Source organism: Streptopelia decaocto (assembly GCF_964273445.1).
Source record: "Streptopelia decaocto genome assembly, chromosome: 10".
Classification (NCBI taxonomy): domain Eukaryota; kingdom Metazoa; phylum Chordata; class Aves; order Columbiformes; family Columbidae; genus Streptopelia; species Streptopelia decaocto.
The window spans coordinates 18,633,624-18,653,869 of record NC_138665.1 but is presented as its reverse complement, the minus strand read 5'-3'; the positions used below and the strand labels follow the sequence as shown (position 1 = coordinate 18,653,869).

At 57.8% G+C, this 20,246-nt stretch overlaps 3 protein-coding genes across 6 annotated transcripts; 1 reads left to right on the top strand and 2 right to left on the bottom strand.

Moving 5' to 3' along the window:
- Window positions 1-4,103: 4,103 nt before the first annotated feature.
- Window positions 4,104-5,405, bottom strand: TIMM8A (translocase of inner mitochondrial membrane 8A). Its single transcript, XM_082061730.1, has 2 exons — window positions 5,184-5,405; window positions 4,104-4,849 (listed from the first exon to the last, which is right to left on the bottom strand). Exons 1-2 carry the CDS (start codon window positions 5,304-5,306, stop codon window positions 4,688-4,690), a joined length of 285 nt encoding a protein of 94 aa, XP_081917856.1. The 5' UTR covers window positions 5,307-5,405; the 3' UTR covers window positions 4,104-4,687.
- Window positions 5,406-5,459: 54 nt separating this feature from the next.
- On the bottom strand, window positions 5,460-17,116 carry BTK (Bruton tyrosine kinase). 3 transcript variants are annotated; one of them, XM_082061724.1, is made up of 19 exons: window positions 16,894-17,116; window positions 13,670-13,985; window positions 13,409-13,507; window positions 13,082-13,147; window positions 12,449-12,530; window positions 10,787-10,915; window positions 10,613-10,680; window positions 9,925-10,106; window positions 9,558-9,620; window positions 9,256-9,310; window positions 8,875-8,957; window positions 8,639-8,766; window positions 8,427-8,501; window positions 7,916-8,087; window positions 7,425-7,641; window positions 6,730-6,794; window positions 6,169-6,287; window positions 5,879-6,036; window positions 5,460-5,764 (listed from the first exon to the last, which is right to left on the bottom strand). In XM_082061724.1, exons 2-19 carry the CDS (start codon window positions 13,808-13,810, stop codon window positions 5,693-5,695), a joined length of 1,974 nt encoding a protein of 657 aa, XP_081917850.1. In that variant the 5' UTR covers window positions 13,811-13,985; window positions 16,894-17,116; the 3' UTR covers window positions 5,460-5,692. The 3 variants fall into 3 exon arrangements, with proteins under 3 accessions (XP_081917850.1, XP_081917852.1, XP_081917851.1); XM_082061726.1 differs by having other exon boundaries at window positions 13,670-13,869; XM_082061725.1 differs by having other exon boundaries at window positions 13,670-13,852.
- Window positions 17,117-17,256: 140 nt separating this feature from the next.
- RPL36A (ribosomal protein L36a) lies at window positions 17,257-20,206 on the top strand. Of its 2 annotated transcripts, none has more exons than XM_082061728.1 (5): window positions 17,257-17,283; window positions 17,891-17,996; window positions 18,235-18,302; window positions 19,940-20,062; window positions 20,140-20,206. In XM_082061728.1, exons 1-5 carry the CDS (start codon window positions 17,272-17,274, stop codon window positions 20,158-20,160), a joined length of 330 nt encoding a protein of 109 aa, XP_081917854.1. In that variant the 5' UTR covers window positions 17,257-17,271; the 3' UTR covers window positions 20,161-20,206. The 2 variants fall into 2 exon arrangements, with proteins under 2 accessions (XP_081917854.1, XP_081917855.1); XM_082061729.1 differs by lacking the exon at window positions 17,257-17,283 and adding an exon at window positions 17,290-17,588.
- The last annotated feature ends 40 nt before the right edge of the window (window positions 20,207-20,246 follow it).

Here is a 20,246-nt window from a genome sequence, read left to right as displayed (position 1 = left end):
AAGATGCTGGTAACATTCTTGAGCCAAAACCTTTGCTTATGAGACATGATTTTGTAAAAGGACCCGTAAGAGAGAAAAATCCCACCCATACGCACAACAGAGACACATTTTAGTGAGCAAGCAGCCACCTCTCACTTGTACCTATAGCCTGTACATTCCACTGGTGCTGGATGGAGACTGTGACTATCCCTAAACCGGAGAGTTCCACAGTTACATTTTGCTGATGGAGAAATAATGATGAACCGCAGCTTAATGACTCAAAGAGAAGCATTACAAGAAAACCAGCTACTGTTCTTCCAAAACAACCCCAGGACGGCACTGTCACCTGCTGCCACTCACACAGAACAGCCCCGGTCCATACCACACACACAGAACAGCCCCGGTCCATACCACACACACAGAACAGCCCCACACACCAACCCACTGCCCGCACACTGAGCGCACCCTGCTCCCCGAAAGCAGCCAGAGGAAAGCGGGATGGAACGCGGTGATCAGCCCGGCCACAGCCGAGAAACAGGCAAAGGAACCGCACAGTGTGAAAATCACTAAACGCTGATAAGATTGTGAATCTGTAACGCGCAGCTGCCACTTTCACCTTTAAGCGTGATGATGATAAACAAGCCAGGGGCAGGGAAAATCTGATCTCCTCAGAGTGTTCATAGGGTTTCCAAACCCCATAACTATCGGCACAGAGCTTGAGGGGGGACATAGATACATAGATAAGATAGATAGATACTAAGATAACTCACCTGTCTGCTGCAGCCTCAGTCCTTTTCCAGCACAGACACATTCAGAACAGCCCTGAAACCAGCCTGCTACCACTCAGGCCTTCCTGCTTAAGTAACAGATCCTCTTCAGCTAATTACCACTTGCTTTAATTACTCTGCCCCTGTCTGACCACCACAGCTGCTGCTCCTCAAGCTCCTGTGTTCCACCACCTTTCCTTGCAACGCTTCCTCGTTTTTCCCTGTTATGCACCATTCAACAGCAAACCTGCTCGGTGAGCCTGCCCAGGGCCTTCTCCATGGACCCGCTGTGGTTGTGTCCCCACGGTGCCGGTGGCAGCTCTGGGGCAGGTCCCGCACAGCAGGTGAGCAGCCACCGAAACACCCTTATGTCACCTACCACTCTCAGCGGTGAAAGCAGTTGCTCTGTGTTCCTCCACCTCTTCCCTCGGGTACGCCATCACTTGGGCTAATTGGTTTGGTTGGTTCAGTGCAGTTTTGTCTTCCACCTTCCTGAATGAGCAGCTGAATGTTCATGGGAAGCCTGGCTGCATCCCCAGTATCCCAGGTCCCACAGTGATCGTGATCCACGCTCCGCAGCAAGAAGAGGTTTCCAGCCTGGAGTCAATGGCAGAGAAGCTGAAAGATCCAGGTACTTAAATAAAACAGGTCCTGTCAACTTCAGGCTTGGAAATGACAGTAGCAGGCAGGGTACAGCTTGGCTGGACTGGGAGGGCTGAACTAAAGGGTAGTTGAGCTGCTTCGTGTTCTGCGCACCAGTGGAGGAAACAACCCTCTGTGTCACGGTGAGCTTGTGTGTTGCCTTCTGCAGTGGGAAACGTGGGTTTCCACACACTAAATGTGAAAGATCGCTGTCAAACCTGTGCTTGGAGGATTTACACCTTATCAGCTAGCTCAAAACACAGGGGGAAGCATTGGAAGCATTGTCATGATCATGTAGACGTGGAATAGATGCAAAACTGGTCAGAAAGACATACGTAGATGTTAATTACCAGTAAAATAAGGTATTAGCTACATGTTGACTGTGGCTAACTGCATTAAGTATGGGTTAACTTCAGAGATTTGGCCTAGCTCTAGAACTCGTCAGTGTTTTCATTAATGACCTAAGTTACGCAATTAGAGCATACATCTACTAAATTTGCAGATACTAGAAGCTGGGTTGCAAGTGTGTAGAGGGAAGGATTATACTTCAATAGAATCTTTACATATGGAAGAGAATATCCATAGTGGTGAATTCAAGTTTTTTACCTGGTAGAAATGCTTCAAGATGGCTTTTTGGGACTGTCAAGTCCTCTTGACCCCAGATGAAGAAGCAGATGGGAACCCCACTTCGCAGAGAGGGCCCTGGGTGACGCGCCCAAGTCAGTGGGTTGTGCTGAAGCAAGGACGTGATTTGGGTAATAGTGTGAACGGCAGACGAAGCCACAGGAGGTGGAGGAAGGAAGCACGGGGAGAACAACGCAGAGCAACAAGGCAGATGCTGCTGCTCCTTAGAGGGAGCGCTCTGCCATGGCCTCGCACTCCTGTGATGTGGCACTTTCCTCTTTATCCCACCACAGCCCGCAGAGTCGCACCCTGTGTACCCCCTTGGTGAGCAAGCCCCCACCTCCACTGGTGCTGCAGGACCCAGCTGTGCCGCAGCCCTTCCAGCACAGGCGGCTGTATCCCAACAGGCGGACTCGTGGGTGGTGCAACAACCAGCGCTGGAAGGAGCTGCGCTTGTCTCTGCCGCCTTCCTCCGGCAGGACACCAGCTCTGCTCCCCAACCCCAGTCCCTACAGGTGCAAGTAAAAAGACTGAATGGGCAGTTACCCACCTGTCCTCCATCTCTAATTGCTGTACAGTTACACGTCTCTGGTGCTGTTGTTCTCTGATAGAGCTCTTTAATTCTGCTTCCCCCGAGGATTCATTGTATTCGCTGTGTGCGTCCTGGTGACCTCCCTTGTGCTTATCTTTGTGGCTGGACCACGTTACGGACAGGGCGATGTCCTGGTTTATGTTCTGGTCTGCTCCACCATCAGCTCGCTTTCAGCGTCCTGTGTAAAAAGCTTGGGGGTTGCCCTGAAAGAACTGTTTCCTGGGAAGCCAGTCCTGAAGGAAGCACTGGGCTGGGTGCTCCTCGTGTGCCTGGCGTGTTAACCCTTACCAATGTGAAGAACAGGCATTTGGACAGGCCTCTCAGCATTTGTTTTTAAATGTATTTAGAAAACTAACAGTTACAAAATAATCTACCGTGGTGCTACGGTTACATGGAGAGAAGATGGATGTCTGGCTTTAAAGATGACACACCCAGAGTATTCATTCAAAAATCCCTCTGGGAAGCACTTGTTTTGCTCGCTCTGCTAGAATTTATTTACAGTTGCGCATCCAATAACAGAATACAGCCCAAACCAGAAAACTTCAGTGGTGCTGCCCTGTGTTTCTGTGGCTCTTACAGAGGGACCGACCTCTTCCCGCAGTGTCTGCTGTGCAGGCTGATGAAGCACCTGTATTGAAAACCGATCTGTTGCATTACCAGTGGCTGGTGACACATCTGGGCCAGCGCTGAGGCGGGAAGGATCATAGGGGCAGAACCTGGATACCTGAGGGAAGCTCAAGATGGGAACAGGAGAGGGAATCGCTGCCTGTGGGAACAGGGGAGGCCTAGGACTCCTCAGCTATCACGCCTAGTTTCTGAAAGATTACTAGACAGCTGTGTCCTCACTTACATGGGTTCAGATCTGCGCAGCTGTTGAACGCACCCTGCATTTGTCCCCAGGAGGCTGCTGCCAACAATCCCCCACATTGGGGGCTCCCAGGCCCCATCCAGCCACCCCCAGCAAACGCACAGGTGCAGAACTGCTGGACCAGAGCTCCGAGCCGCCGCCAGCGCGTCAGCCCAGGCTTCCCAGAGCCCTGCTGCATCAAACGCTGCTGGAACGCCGCGCTGCCCTTCCAGGGGCAGACCAGGACTGGGCTTTTCCAGTTAGAAGCTCCTCTCTTGTCCTGGGGCAGAGGTGCAGGGGACACAGCCACAGTGACCTCCACAGGTAAAGGTACGTGCGGCTACAAAGTAGCTGGTTGCTTATTTCCTACATTTGGTTTCTCTAAAGAAACTATTCCTTTAGAGGACAGCGGGAGCTGTTAACCCTTTGGGGAAGAGGAGGAAAGGCCACAGGCTCTCCCAGAAACAAATTTGATTCATGGGATCAAATTAATTGAGCAACAAATCAGAATTCAGAGCAGACTTTCTAGCCAGAAGACAATTATGCCCCCTCCCTACTAAATTTGCAATAAACAGGATCACCGGGTAGGAGGGGGTGGACAAGAAGGCCAGATTTTCAGTGGTCATCTGCCTGAACAAAGGAGAATCTCATGTTAAAAATTGACCCAGTTGCTATTTATTATGTTGACCAGGGAAAGCAGTTAATGGAGCGAGTCAGTATTGACAGAGTTGTGCTGCAATCTGAAAAACTTATCATTTGACCATATACCTATGGAAGCCTGAAAGTGTCTTCCAGCAGTGACACCACCTGGGATGATCCGTGTGCCCAACACGCTGTTCGCACCACGGGGACCTTCACTGGGCTGCGCAGCGACGGTGCCTGCGGAGCTCGTTAGCGTCCCCACGCAGGGTTGGTTGGTTTTGTGCAGCAGCAGAGCTGAGATTTGCATCAGCACCCCCTGCGAGCCGAGCAGGCGCACCCCAAACACTCTCTGCATAGCACCGGTAGCCCCGGAGTCCCAGCACAACAACGGCTGCTGAGCTGTGGGGCTGAGGGCGCCGTGTCACCCCGAGGAGGAGCAACCGTGGCTCTGTCGTGGACTCTCATCTGGCTGCGACTTCCCCAAGACTGGCATTTTAATAAATCCTAAACCGCAGAGCCGATCCCGGCTCGTCGGGGCGGCAGAGCGGCCGGCCCGGCGGGGCTGGCCGGCGTCCCCCGGGGCGCGGGTCCCGCTCAGTCGGACAGGCTCTCCGAGAAGGACGACTTGGACTTCTGCGTCTGCTCCAGCCGGTTCAGGATGAACTGGCTGGTGTCGATGAAGCGCTCCACGCAGTTCATGAAGCACGTCTCGGCCCGGCTGTCCAGCTTCGGCCCCGGCTTGTCCATGCACTTCTCCTGCACACAGTGGGGGCCGTTGGTCCCGGGGGCACCGCGTCCCGACCCCGCCATGGACAAGGGTCGTCTCTCACCGGCCCCTCGGAACCGCATCCCCTCGGGTGCGGCGACACCCCCCTCCCCGGGGCTCTTCCCGTCCCGTTCCCCGGGGCCTCCTGTCCCCCCGGGTGTCCCCCAAGGCTCAGCGGGGCTGGGGCTGCTCCCACGGCGGATCCATTTTGCCCTCCTCTCCCTCCTCCCCCTGGGGACAAGGGTCAGCGCGGCGGCCCGGCCCCGCTTCCCGCCCGCCCCTCCTCCCACCGCGGCCACCAGCGGCCCCGCCGCCCGCCCGTACCCAGCAGAGCTCGGTCATCTGGTGCACCAGCTGCTGGAACCGCTGCTTCTGCGTCTCCACCTCAATGAAGCGCTGGAGCTGCGGGTCGGCGCCGCCCAGCCCGGCGCCGGACGCCGCGTCCATCCCGCTGCGGGTGCCGCTCGGGGTCCCGCTCCCACCGCCGCGCCACGACCTTCACGTGCCGCGCCGCGCCCGCCCCTTCCGCGCGCAACCGCGCATGCTCGCCCGCCCGCCAGCGCGCCCCCTGCCGGCGGGGCGGAGCAACGGACGCCTCGGGCTGCGGAACCGTTTATTGCGCTCGGGTCCGGCGCGCCGCCGCCTGCGGGGCCAACCGGCACCCTCGGGGTCCCCGCCTCTGTCCTTGCTGTGAGGGGCCCGCAGGCGGCTGATCGCGCAGAGGTGGCCGGGGCCGTGTCCGTGACAGCGGTGCCGAGGCACCGTGCGGTGCGCGGGTCCGACGGTGGGGCAGCGCCAGCCCCGTAGTACGCGCCAGCAGCACCGGGCAGGGCTCAGGGCTCCTCGTCCGTGATGTCCAGGATGCTGCCCAGCAGTGCGGTGAAGCTGGGGCGCTCCTCGGCCTTCTGCCGTGCGAGAGAAGGGGGAGCTGTGCCCGAGCCTGCCGGCCGCCCCGGAGCCGCAGAGCCGCGTCAGCCCCGCGGCAGCCGGGGGCGACCACCGAGGGCCAGGGGTCTCACCTCATGCCAGCAGCTGTACATGATGGCGTAGACCCGCTCCGACGCCTGCTGCGGCCGGTACAGCCGCAGCCCTTGGATGACATGCTCTGTTGTCTCGCTGTTATTAAACCTCTCATAAGGCATCTTTCCCAGGGAGTAAACTTCCCACATCAGAACGCCTGTTAGGGGAAACGGCAGGGACAGCCCGTGGCGTGGGAGCACCTGCGCCTGAAGCTGGTTTGCAGAGGTGCTCACTGTTGCCGGGGCACTGGCTCTTCCCAACCTCCGGGTCACTAACACCATGCTCTTACCAAAAGCCCAGACGTCAGACTTGCTGCTGAACTTGCTATACAGAAGCACTTCAGGGGGAGACCACCGCACTGGAAACTTTGACCCCATGGAGCTTGTATATTCGTCATCCAGAACGTACCTGCAGCAGATAAATGGATCAGGGTGCCTGTCACAGATTTCACATTTCACTCCTCCATGCAACTGACCCAGCCCCAAAGGAATTGACACCTCTCAGAGTTACCAGAGGTTGCGCTCAGCATGGGTTTCAACAGACAGACAAGTATGTGTTAGTCAAGACTGGGGAAGGGATAGGGTGATGCAGAAACACACCAAAAATGGGATGTGGAGAGAAACCTGCAGCCAGGAGAAGCAAAAAGGGGGGAAAAGGGACAGGTGCAGTAAGAAAGGAATGGTGGAAAGTGGAGAGGCAGAAGGTTGAGCCAGGTACATGAAGCAGAAATACAGAAGACGGAGGAAAAGCAGGGCTGGAGGACAGCAGGGACAAAAACTAAAGTGCTGAAGAGACTGAAGGAAGAAATGGGGCATTGGGACAGAAGGTGACACAGGCATATCTACCAGACCTGGAAAGGCCAAAATCCGATACTTTCACAATTCCTTGGTCGTTCACCAAACAGTTGCGAGCAGCCTGTGGATGGAGAGGTTGAGGCAGTCACTCCTACTTGCTCCTGCCGCTCCCATCTGCTTGTACCATCTGGAATTTCATCTCATCCCTCCTGCTTAACACTTTGCCTCACTTTGTCTTGCAGGTTCACCTGGATTGGGGCAAACTACAAAGTACTCAGCAAAGACTGAGAGAGGCCTCCAGGCAACCTGTTTATCTATGGAGGGGGACTTCCCTGGCGGGATTTAGTCTGAGCAGAGCAGCACCAGTAGGAGATCAGGAACGGCACCGAGCAGGACTGTGAGCTGGCAATGCCAGCCCAAGGCCTCACAAACTGCAGGCGCAGCTTTCCATGGGTGTCAAGAGGTCCCTTTCCATGTCTGAGCCAGTGACAGTGCCTGCGCTGCCTAACACAAACCCTGCCCGAGCCACGTGTGCACTTCCCGTGCCCTGGAAAACAACCGCTCCTGCCCTTTCTGCAATCTCTGCTAACTCACTGCAGAGCTGTGACTTCAGAGCATCCCACCCATGCTCAGGTGGCCAGGGAGGGTTTTAGAGCTGCCTCTCCTCATGTTAATGAACTAGATGGACTCTGTCTAGGACATGCTGTGGCTATTGCGGAGCTGGAGACGTGTCCTTCAGCCACAGCCCTACCAGGTCTCGGTGCAGGAATTGGTTGGATTCCAGGTACTCCATAGCTTCACAGACATCCTTGCACATCTCCAGCAGCTCAGCGGGTTGGAACCGCCGCCGAGTTTCCCTCAGGAAGTTCAGGAGGCAGCCATTGGCCATGTACTCGGTGATAATGAAGATAGGACGCTGCCTGGTACAGACCCCATAGAGCTGCACCAGCTTCTCATGAGAGAGGTTCCTGTGTTGGGGACAAGAAGGGCAATTCTGAGCATCTAGAAGGCCAAGCAGCAGAAGAGGCATCTGTGAATAACGAGAGTTTGGAAAGGGAAGGTGCTCCTGGCCCAACTAATGGTGGAAAAGCTCATGGGGGAATCAGCACAAAGGCAGTAGATTCTCAGATGCATTTTGCAGAGTGTGTGGGTGCCTGAGACTGCTTCCTCCACACCACCCAGGAGCACAGCCATTCTGGCAAGGAGTATCCAGCCCCCACCTGCAGCCTGAGCGCCACTTACATCATGACTTTGGCTTCGTCGATAAACTCATCCTCTGACATGGAGCCCTCCCTGATCATCTTGATAGCAACGTCGTACTGGCCTCTCCATTTCCCATACTTCACCACACCAAACTGCCCCGTCCCCAGCTCCTTCAGGAAGGTCAGATCCTTCGGGTCAATCTCCCATGACCCTAGGACAGAAAGTGCAAGTGTAATGTGAGTGCAGGTGACCTTCCTGCAGGGTGCTCCCCATCGTCTGATCTAGCGAGCCCAAGAAGAACTCATGAGCATGTGCTGCCTGGAAAACCATCCCAACAAATCCACAAAATCTGAGACCTGTTCCTCCACGGCATGGAGAACAAAGTAGCTTGTGGCGCCTCTTGGTCAGTACTGTCACCAGAGGGCCAGTGAGTGTTGGGAAGTGATTCCTGGGAAGGCTGTGAGCTGTGCTTCCACGGGACAGCCAGGATCTCAGCCCTGGAGAGATGGGCCCTGCAACCAGGGAACTGAGGTAGTTCAGGCCAGCTTACCATAGCCCAGGCCAGCTGTTGAAGGAGCATTTTTCCGGTGTTGAGATACAGGGTACTTCAATCGGGATATAAGCCCTGAAACACAAAAAGGTAGATTTCCACACCACGTTCCAGCAGGGAACACAAAGCCTCCTGCCTTCAGCGCAGAAAGGTGAGGATGCTGTCGTGTCAATGCAGACACTGCTGGCCTCGCTCTGTCTCCCCACACTGACCGGCAGAGTTGTGCTGGTGGTACGTGATGAGCTCCGGGATGGTGTTGAACAGGTGCTTTTCTGCCAGGTAATACTGATTCTGGGGGGTGCAGCATACAACGTAATGGCGGATCATGCCTTGGGGGTCTCTGGAGAGACAGTACATGGGGTCAGCGCCATGAGGAGACAGGCAGAAGGTGAGGGGTGCCTGGAGGCGCCCTCTGAGGTAGGACCAAGCTGTTCTTAGATCCACTTACACAGAGGACTTGGCATAGACAGAGACAGTGTATTTCCCTGTCTTGCTGGTGGAGTCTCGGACGATGAAGCCCCCTTCCTTCCCCTAGAACAGAAAGGGGAGAGGAGACTGTCACAGGCAAGACTTAAAGTGAATGAAAATCATGGCTGGAGATGGTGTGTTAGGACAGAGGAGTCCTATTGCCAGTCCCTGCCTGGAGGCCACCTCCTGAAGGGGCTGCCAGGAGGAGGTCACATTGGGATAGAGATGGTCCCTGGGGCTGTTGAGGTGACACTCCCCTCCAAGCATAAGCCAGGGTTGGTCCCATGCTGGACACAATGTGACAGCAGCCCATGGAGGGCTGGTGTGTAGAAAGGACCCATTCTCAGGAGTCAACACTTGCCTCCTGTTTCAGCAGTTGCTCCGCTTGGCTCCGAGTGATGTTCTTCGAGTACCACCTGGAACACGGACACAGCCGTCAGGGAGATCACTGCAGCCACCGCTGTCCCAGCCTGGTCTGACCTCGGCCCAGCCAGCACGGGCGGTGCAGGGAGCAGGGCAGGGATGGCTGTCGGGAGGCTGGAGGCTCTTGAAGGGTGTGCAAGAGGGAGACTGACCCAGTCAGGCTGGGCTGGTTAACAGAACGCAATGTAAAGTCTCCAACCAAGTGGAACTTGCCACATCCCTGCACCTTCTCTTACTCACTCAAAGATCTCCAGGGAATTGCTGGTTTCAGTGACGTAGTTGCTGGGGATGTATCCTTCCCTCCTGCAGGAGAAAAGGGGCTGGTCACACACTGATGGAGGAGTCCAAAAGGAAAGCAGGTTCCTGTCCCAGAAGGGCGAGTAGAAATGGGCTCAAAAAGCTTGACGCAAACCCATTTCTCTTTCTGCTTGAGGAGGACTGATACCACAGCCTGATTCAGTCTTCCTCACCCTCCTCACGTGCCATCCCAGGCAGGCAGCCTTCCTCAGCCCCGCCATGCCGAGGAGGTGTGTTTGCCCACCAGCGCCATGGCACCAGGAGAGGACACCACTGTGGGGCGAGTGCCGTGGGCAGTGGGAGCTCTTACCCGTTCTTGTCACGGGCTTTCCACCAGGGCAGGTGGCTTTCCTCCAGGATGAAGTACTCCTCACCCTTCTGCAGCTGCAGGTCCTGCGCGTTCATCGGCTGGTAGTTGTAGAGGGCCACCACCTTCTTCACCTCGCCTGCTGTGCTGGGGGCTGGCTCAGGGGGCAGGGGCTTCATCACCATCTTCCCCCAAGGGTGGGAGAGCGTGGGACACGGTGAGGCCGGCAGACACACTGTTTCCCAGGTGAGACCCTCCCCAGGCCTGGCAGGGCAGTGGGCTCAGGCCAGGCCATCTCAGCTCCCATATGTATGTCCATCAGGAGACCAATCCCCCACCCCATGCTTTTTAGTGCAACCTTTCCTCTTTGGAGACTCATCCTCACAAAGTATAAGTGTTTTCTCTCTGCCTTTTTGCTTAACCCGTGACTCCTCCATTCTATATCAGGGCTTCCCTATCCTCCCAGCTTCCTCTGGGGAACCTCAGGAGTGAGATCGTTTGACTTTCCTCCAGGCCTTTGGGCTCTGTCCACTGACACAAGTTCCTTCTCCCTTAAGACACCATCTTGACACCCCTCTCCAAAGCAGAGCCCTGGCCTGTCCATCTCAGTCATTGAACATGTTGGCTTTTCCCAGGCGGACCTTCCCTTAAACACCTTGGAGCAAACCCACATGCTGATGTTGGCCCCTACCTGGTCCTCCTCGGGAGTAGGGGGAAGCGGCTTCTTTGTCTTGCGATGTGATCGCCCAGCTTTTAAACCTTCAGAACAGAAAGAAGCCTAAGGTGAGAAGAAATCCCTGGCGTCACGCTGCAGTGGTCCCAAGGAGCTGGGGACAGGGCAAGGGGAGGGTGCCCGGTGTCTTACTGCCGTTCCTGCTCTCCAGGATCTTGCAGCCCATGGCGTTCTTGGCTGTCTGGGAGCAGCACAGATACTGTCCGTCGATCCAGAAGCAGGGGTGATACTTCTGCACCAGGTCACTGTTGTACCGGATCACTGTGGCAGAGGAAGGGAGATGTGTGTGACCCAGGGCTGTGTCCCCAGCCCACATAGAGCTCTCTGCTCCCTGAATGCAGATGATCGGCCCCATTAAATCACTTCACCCTCTGCTGTGCTACTGATAGGCAGTCACATGCGGCCCTGCTGCTCGGGTTTCCCTCAGCTCATGGCTCGTGTTTCAGTGCTGTGGCTGTGCAAACCCTGTGCTACCAAACCCTCAGTTCGGGGAGGGCCAGGCCTTTCCTCTGATTTGATCAAAGCTATTCAGCAGCTCTGCAAAGGGACACGAACATGCTTGGAGGGCCAGGTCCTGCTGTGACCGGCCCTCCTGCCAGCCGAAACATCCAGCATCCCCCAGGCTGCTGAGGCCCACGGTTCACAGCTCTTGTGAACCCTTTTTATAGAAGTGGGGAGGGAGGCCAGTGCTGTGCTGGCTTGTCCGTGGGGAGAGCAGGGCACTGCCACCATCCCCTGCCTGCTCAGAGAGTTCCCTTGCCAGGACACTGTTCCCTTGCCAGGTGAGCACTGACCTCATACTTGTCCCCATGCTAAGGGACAACGGGATGTGCCGGAACACCCCCGCAGCACAGTGCTGGTCCACAGCAGCTCCGCGGGCTGCCAAGAGCCCCCTGGCTGGTGGTGCAGGATGAGGGCATGCCGGCAGCAAGAGGCCAGCATTTTCTCTCCCCTTTCCCCTGAGGATTTTCCACCGGCTCCAGCTGCCACAGCAACTCCCTTCCAGTAGCAGGGAAGGGGGGCAAGGGCTGGTTGCCCGCCGGGGTAGAGCAACAGGGCTCTCGTGAAATAACCGACTTCCTCGTTATCAGCCCACCCTGCTTCCGCTTCGCTAAGGCAAACTTCCCTGTGTCAATTTGAGCAGCTAATCTCACCCCACCAGCACAAAGCCACAGAAAGACACACACGCACCAAGAGACACGTATGGGCAGCTCCAGCAGATTTTGGCCAACTGCAAGTACCACAGCCCCTCTGCGCAGTGCTGCTGCAACACGCTCTCAGCACCCACACAGCTGAGCGTTGGCTCCGGGTGGGCTGGGAGAGACGCTCCCTGGCTTACAGCAGGCTTTCTGTCTGCATTTCCTAAAGCATTGGGTGCTCTGCCCTCGCCTTGCGCACTAGTACAGCTGCGTGGCCACATCTGCTATTTCCTCTCACCCTCAATAACCTCTGAGCCTGCTTGAGCTAATTTGGAGCAGGCTTATGAGAGGGCAAGAAGCCTCAGCTGAGGTGGCTGCAGCACTGCGGATGTCAGAGGGTGACAGAGGTGAGTGACCACCTCCCCTGGGCAGGAGCGGCTGGTGTCACAAGGAAGGGTGAATGTAGGAACATGGCCTTACGAGTACACTTGTCACAGGAGAAGTTTCTGATCAGCACTCGCTCTTCTGTAGAAATGGGATAACGTAACCACGAGATAGCGAGCCCCCGGAAACACAGTGGTCTGGGTCATGGCCACACGCACAGCCAACTGCTTGTGTTTGCTTTCTGAGGGAGCTGCAGAGCCCCCAAACTCACCGCTTTTCAGCTGATGGATCCAGCGTTTGCGCAGCTCCTCTGTCGGGGAGAAGACATACAGGGGCCCTTCGTCATACACCACCTGCAGGACCACACACCTCAGAGCGCTGGCCGGGGGGCTCCCGGGGAGGACGGGGGAACTGAAGCTTGCGGCCACCCTGAGCAGCCGGTGCAGAGCACAAGCCATGCCAGCGTGTGCTGGCACCGCATGGTGCTCGCGGGACCGTGACGGACAGGTTATAAATAAGACCCCTCCCCAGAGACTTTCCACTTCCTTCTCTGACTTTCGGTGTGTGGGGGGCTGTGCTGGGTGCCAGCAGGGGCAGGCAGCTGGGTTAGGGGCTGAGCGGGCAGCCAGCAGCCCTTCAGGGGATGGAAAGGAGCAGGACAGAGCTCAGAAGCAGGTTTCCATCTAAGCAGCCCCCTTAAATAGAGCTGCCCAGTTTCTCGCCCAGAGGCTCACCTGCTTGCCCCATGCAGTGTGGACAGCAGCAAAGTGTCCCCAAATGGCTGAGTGATACCTGGCACTGAGGTACTGATACCATATTTTGTCCCGGGTCCCTGTGCTGTCCCCTCCCAGCACCCCGCACCAAGGCAGAGCGGACCAGCAAACGGGGTATAGTGACGACTCACCTGGAAGGGGTAGGGGAACCGTTCGATGATTGAGATCTGCTCCGTGTTGTAATCCTCTCCTTTCCTCTGGAACAGAGAGGCAGAGACAGATGCTGGCATCCTGCTGCTTGGCTACTGGCATCTCCGCTGGGACCCTTAGCATTTGGTGCACCCCTGCTCCCCTGTCCTGCGTCAAGCTGGACCCCGGCATGATGCAGGCTGTGGGTGCAGAGCCCCCATGCCAAGCAGGGCTGTCCCCAGTCCCACCACCCCAGGGCAGGGGAACTGTCCCTGCTTCCCAGCGGGGGGACAGGGGGGCACAAGCAGGGACCCCAAGACCTTCCTCACCGGGACCTGCCGCTCGGGGGGAGGGTTGTTTTCAGGCACCACCGTCTCCACACAGGTGATCTTCTCGATGTCCACGGAGCCCTTCTTACTGCCCCGGCGCTGCAGGAGGTGGGGTTGGTTAGAACAATCGCCAAGGAGACCCAGGGAGACTCAAGCCACACACTGTCCCCATCCAGCTGCCCCTTGGGCTGGGTGCTGGCGAGGGACAGCTGGTGACCCATGGACACTGCCATGCCACAGCCCCTGTGGCCGCCAACTCACCCCCCGCTCAAAGTCATACTCGTAGTAGGACAGCTTGCTCTCCGTCAACAGGAACAGCCGCTTCTTGAAGTTGAGGGGAGATGTTTTCTTCTTCTGCTGCGAACGCTTCAAGAAGATGCTCTCCAGGATGACGCTGGCCATGTCGGTCCCCCTGGCCTCCTCTGCGCCGTGCTCACTGGGTTGCTGAGGGCAGAACAACACTGACACGGCGCTTGTTCAGCCAAAAACTGTCCGAGTGCTGGACGTCGCTCAGGTGCACTCTGCCCCCGGCCTGAGGGGCAGCCAGGGGGGCTGGGACGCCCTCGGGGGAAATCAGCTGCAGAGGTGTGTGGGCAGGTCAGTGTGGGCTATTTGTGATGCAACCTCTCTCTCCCATCCCCTCTCTGACACCAGACTGCGGACCAAGCCACCACCCTGACAGCTTCAGCTCCACCCAGAGGCTGGAGGGTCCCCCTGAGAGTGCAGACGGACAGACAGACGCAGACTGCTGAAGAAAGCAGGAGCCAGGGAGGCTGTGAGAAGCGTAGCCCCGGGGAGGAGCACAGAGCAGGAGCAGTGACACCCAGCAGGCTCCCTCCTCCCCTTCAACATGGTGCGTGTGTTTGTGTGTGGGGGCCGTTTCCTCCTGCCCCACCGCAGGCGCTTCGTGCCGGGGACACAGAGTTGGCAGCGTGCAAGGGTGGCCACAGGACACCAGTCCCTAAAAAGTTGTGGGTAGGTCCTGGCACCGCATGAACATGGAGCAGCCCTGAAGTCATCCTTCCCCTCTACACCCATGGAGCCTGCCGGAGTGCTGGGACGATGCTGAACCCGCTTCCGCCCCTGTGAGCAGGGCTGCAACCACAGGGGTTAAATCCTCCCCCAGCCCTCCCCAGCAAATCTCTCCTCTTGAGCCTCTCCAGGGACGGTTTGGGCAGGAAGGGGCTCGGATGAGAGCCCCACATCCCACTGCTGCCCTGTCTTCCCGAGGATGGAAATCCCTCCTGGCCCATCTCTTGGAGCAGCCCCTCAATTGTGCCCTGTGCCCATCCATGCTGCACCCAGACAGTTCCAGCACCCACAGAGCCACACGCTGGAGCTGGGGGCTCTTCCTCTTTGGGGGGCTGTGACCAACACCCAGCTCCAGCCTGGACCCAACGAGGAGCTGATGAGCTATGGGGAGCCACTGCTGAACCGTGAACCCCTGGAACCCTCTTGCATTTCTCCTGCTCCGACCACCTACATACCCTGCTCCCCCTTCACCTCCACCTTGTTCCTTTTTTTCTCCTAAAACACAGCTTTGGAGAGCAACCTGGGAGAAGTTGTTTCCCTCCCCTCCAGCCCACAGACTGTTTCCTCCAGGGAAGGCTCAGAGGTGGCCCAGAGTCAGGGGTCGAGTCCCCATTACCCAACCGGGCAGCACATCCACCCCCCTCACACGGGAGTCACTCGTGACGGACTAGGTGGGGACCAAAGATGGCAGGAGCTGGTCCCACCTGCTGTGCCTCTCTCCAGGGCATGCTGCAGCCTGGGGGCAGGAGCAGAGGCGTCCCCCCATCTGCTGGCAATGCCCAGACCATCCCAGCACAGATCCTGCTGCTGCAATCCTGGCCCTGCTCCACTGCAGTGCCTGTAGCCAGAGAGGCTGGGGACAAGCAGGGTTCCCCCTCCCAGGGTCCCCTGCTTCCATCCCCTTGTGGACCCTCATGGCTCAAGATTTTCCAGCTTGTTTGGATGGTTAAAAAAACAAAACAAAACAAAAAACAACTTAAAAAAGGAGTTGTCAGAGTCTTCTAGAAAAAACAGCAACCTCCTCTTGCTGATCCAGCCCTGGGGAGGAGGGAACTAGGGTCCCTGCTGGGGACACAGCAGGTGGCTGTGGTGGCCACTGACCTGAAGGCTGGTGGGGTGGTAGGCGAGCCCAGAACAAATCTAGCATCTCCTGCAGCCCCGTGCCTCAGTTTCCCTACCTATGAAATGTGGCTGCCAGTGTCCCAAGAGCAGGAGACCTCCCACTGCCCCCCCAGCACAGACACAGGGGCTGCACAGCGCGGCCCTGGGCTCCCCCCATCTGCAGTGCTGGGTCCACAGAACTTTACCTTGAGTCGCAGCAGCTGGGTCACCGCCAGCAGTGCCAGGCAGATGGGTCCCGTCCTTCCTGTGTCCTCTGGGATGGTGTCACCAGAGAGGAAAAGACGGTGAGTATCTCAGAGGGCTGTTTTGCTCCAGCACGTCACACCACTCTGTCCCCAGCACTGCTAGCATGGCACAGCTTCCCTCTCCCTGCCACCAGCGCCACTCACTCCCTGCCTGTGCTTTGGGGTGGTGGGTGCCCCAGCGGACCCACCCCCACCGCCAGCCATCACTGCTGCGCTGGGACAGCAGAGGTGGCAAGTGGGTGGGTGGAAGCATGTTCTGTGTGTCCCCCCCAGCTACTGTGACTTCCTGCCACTGTCACACCTCCTGTTCTGACACCGCCAGGCCTGGCACACACCGCTGGCCCTGTGCCACCGGACACTGTGCCCCACCACGGCGCCGGGTCACCTCCCTGCCTGCCACCACCGGCTGATGGGCAAGAAGGGCAATGGGGTGTCTGTGAATGACAAAGTCCACCGCTCTTGTGCTTCAGCCTAGTGAGTGACAAAAATGACGGGTGGGGGGGACAGAGGAGGGAATCTCCCACGTGAGAGAGATTTGGGAACAAACCCAGAGCTGCACCCCAGCAGCCCCCACTGCAAAAAGCACGAGCAAAGAGCGGTCAAAGGCACCTGTCAGCACCCCTAACCCTGCTCTGGAGCACCCTGGGGTTCCAGGCACCCACACACCACCCTGACCCCTGCTCCAGTGCACCCGTCTCCCCCACAGACCCCACTGCCCTGCTCTGCTGCTCCCCCACGGCCCCTGGCACTGCAGTCCCACAGCGGCCGTCCCACCGCCGCTCAGGCGCTGCCTGCTCAGAGCTGCTGGGCTGCAGCACACGGCTGAGCCCCGCCAGCCCGGCTCACCCGCAGCGTGCGGCCTGTGCCAGGGTGGCTCTGCCGCCCCCCGCACCGCCGAGGAGGCGAGCAGAGGTGCGATGCCACAGCCCGGTGCCGCATGGCGGCTCCCGCCTCCCGCTGCCGCGACGCTCCGCCAGTGATGCTGCCAGGGCCGCAGCGGCGTGCAGGGCACCGCCACCCTCGTGCTCCCCGCCGCGCCTCTCCCGCGCCACGCGGTGCTGGACACGGCTCCCCCGGCGCACTCACCGGCCCTCCCGCCGCTCGGCCAGCCGGGGTCCCGCTGCCGCTGCCCCCCGAGCGGCCCAGCCGTGCGTCGGGTGGCTGTGCCGTGGGACGCGGGGCGGCACGGCGGGGTCGGCGGCACAGGGAGGAAGGACAGGGCCGGCCAGCTCCACCCTTTCGCTTCCCCTTTTTTTGGTTTCTGACTCAAAAGCAGCAGCCGTGTTTCCTCCTGGAGGCAGCGGGGCCACCTCTGTGGGGCCACCGGGGCTCCAGCCTTGGCCAGGACCGGTCGTGGACGTGGCGCTGGGGTGTGGGGGCCATCCCTGGAGAGGTTTAACAGTCGCAGAGAGGAGGCTCTTAGGGACACGGTTTAGTGCCAGAGTTGGGTTGTGGTTGCACCCCATGATCTTCATGGTCTCTTCCAACTGATTCTATGGTTCTATGACCAGGGTGCAGGGCTGTGGGAAGTTTGGGTGGCAGCACCATGCTCTTGCTTGCTTGCTTGCTTGCTTGCTTGCTTGCTGTCTGTCTCCCGCACATCCCGCAGACCCCCCGCCTCAGTCACCCCCTGGCACCCCCAGACCGCCGCCACGCTCTCCTCCCCCCGCAAGGGGGCGCAGCACACCTCCCTGCACGTCTCCTCTTTATGGTTTCCCTCTGTTCCTATCTGTTTCCGCTTCCGGGACGCTCCTTCTCTTCGGGCCGTAGCCGACAAGATGGTGAGCGCTGGCGGCAGCGGGTCCGGCTCCATCTGCTGCCATCCGGCCCGGCGGCGGCCCGCTCCGCCCGCCCGAGGCGCCGGCCGCTGCGGCAGGCGCTTGGCCGGCGGCTGGGCTGGGTCGGGGCGGCAGAGGGAGGCCGGAGGGCCGGGATGGCGGCGCGGGGCCTGCCCGAGGGGCGGGGAGGGGCAGCCGGGCCGCGCTGGGCAGCGGCGGGGCGAGGGCCCCACCGGAGCGCGGCGTCTCTCCGGCTCTCTGCGCGGCTCCTGATTGTGCTGACCAGCTTCTCCGTGCTCTTCCAGGTGAACGTCCCGAAAACCCGCCGGACCTACTGCAAGAAGTGCGGCAAGCACCAGCCGCACAAAGTCACCCAGTACAAGAAGGGGAAGGACTCGCTCTATGCCCAGGGTAGGGACGGGTGTGCCCCGGGGCCTCGGGGACAGGTCCTGGGGGTGCGTGGGGCCTGCGGTGGTCGTGGCCTGCACCAGGGTGGTGGTTGGGCCGAGCACACAGCTGTGGGGGAAGCGTGGTCGCTTCTCATGGGTTGTGCAGTTGCAGTCAGAGGTCTGCGAGGGTTTGGTAAGAGTGCTGCTTGGGCTTGTAGCCTGTCTTGAGCCGTTGTCTAAAAGGCCGTTTCCTCCTGTAGGAAAAAGACGCTACGACAGGAAGCAGAGTGGCTATGGGGGCCAGACAAAGCCCATCTTCCGTAAGAAGGTGAGTCCTGCTCCTGGGAGGAGGACCTGAAGCTTCCTTGGCAATCCATTTGCCCAGCTGGAGTGGGACACTTCAGCCTCCCGCAGCCTTGTGGTCCCACCCTCGAGCCGTGTTCTGGCAGCTCTGTGCTGGTAGTGCTGTCTGGGGAGCATGAGTTTCCCCTCCACATTTGCTTATCTTCCTTGCTGCTGCTGTCTTGTGTAGATGCTCCTTTTTTTGCGGGAGTGACATAGCATGTGTTTGCACAGCAGGCTCTGCAGGGAGCTGTGATGCTGTATGGGAGCAGGGGCCTGTTGGAAGTGATACTTGAAATGAGTGTTTTCCTTGTTGCTTGCCAAAGGGGAAGAGTACAGCGAAGGGAAAAGGAGCCTGCCCTTTGTGTTTCTTATGTTCTTGAAGTGTGGGTAGTTTCTCACTGAAAGCTTTTGCCAGGTTTGTGAGGTGTTCTGGGTGGTGAGGCTGCCTTCCCTGACAAGGGTATGGTAGAAGCGACGCCTGAGCAACTCCTGGGCGAACCGCCTAACACAACTTCATTTTCTTTCGGTCAGCTGTCTGTAGGGAAATCCATATCCCTGAGCCAGTAAATGGGAGCTGCTGTGTTAGGCCTTTCTGGAGAGTCTTAAAGCAGCAGTGGGAGGGCAGCAGTGTGTTGTGTTCCATATGAGTTGCAGGAACCAGCTGCTGTCATTCTTCCTCTTCAGTGTGGGTATCTGGAACCATGGTTTTGCAGTGCGTTTTCCCTCTGCCTGTATGTACCTCCTGCCAAGGAGTTGTGGGGGAGCAGGCAAAATCCGTGGGACAGCAGGGAAGCAAAACCCAGTGGGCTGGTTTGTTATCACTTTTGTGTGAACTGTTCAGTTGCAATTATAGAGCTACTTGGTTTGTTGCCCAAAGGCCCTAGCGTTCTCCTGGAGACTTTCAGGAAAGAAGTCTTCCAGCAAGACAAGAAAAATGAGACAGGAGCTGAAAGTTTACTTGCTGCCAGTAAGTGGGGAGACCTTGCAGAAAATGCTTCTGCAAGCAAGGTACACAAAGTAGTTGTACAGCTCTCGCAGTTTGGCACTCTCCACCTGTACTTAAAACTGGTGGTTACAGCTCAGTCCAGCTGCTGCAGTAGCCTTGTACCTTTTGATTCTTCCCTCTGCAGTCTTGAGTTTCATTTAACTTCCCAGTAGCCTCAGGTCTACATTGAACACATTGTGTCACTGCTCCTTCCAGGGACAGTTTGTCAGTTGTGCTGCTTTCAGGTGTTTCTGCTGCCTGGCTTTCTGCTGAACTTCTGAGCAGTGTTGGTGCGTTCTGCCTTACTGCAGGAGCGCCTGTTCCTTGGTGCCTTCACTGGCACAGACTTTGTTCTGGTGCGACTATCTCTGCTGGGGACCAGGCCTGCCGCACTGAATGCTTCTGCCAGTGTCCTTTACTGGGCAGGTGCAGATCCACAGTTTTCCTTTACTGGTCCTTAAAGTGCCCTTTTTTAAATGGGGGGAGCCTAGCTGTGCTGGTAGTCTTTTTCTTTACACTTTGAGAATAAGCTGCTGAATCTTCAGGAGTGGAGATCATGAGGTTTTCCTGAGAGCAGTGATCTGTCTGCTTGTGGGCATTTTGTTTATGGATACACTCTGCTCCCCTCCACCCAGGCTAAGACCACAAAGAAGATTGTGCTGAGGCTGGAGTGCGTGGAGCCCAACTGCAGGTCCAAGAGGATGCTGGCAATTAAGAGGTGCAAACACTTTGAACTGGGAGGAGACAAGAAGAGAAAGGTATGTTTGTGTACTGCAAGGGGCTGAGGAAGGGTGGCAACATTCAGTGAATAAACTCTGTCTCTTCCTCCTTACAGGGCCAGGTGATCCAGTTCTAAGCTCCATCCTACTCATTGTGGACAATATTAAAGTATTTGGATGTGATCCATTGCTTATTTTTGTGTATCTTCTCTTGGTGGGGTGG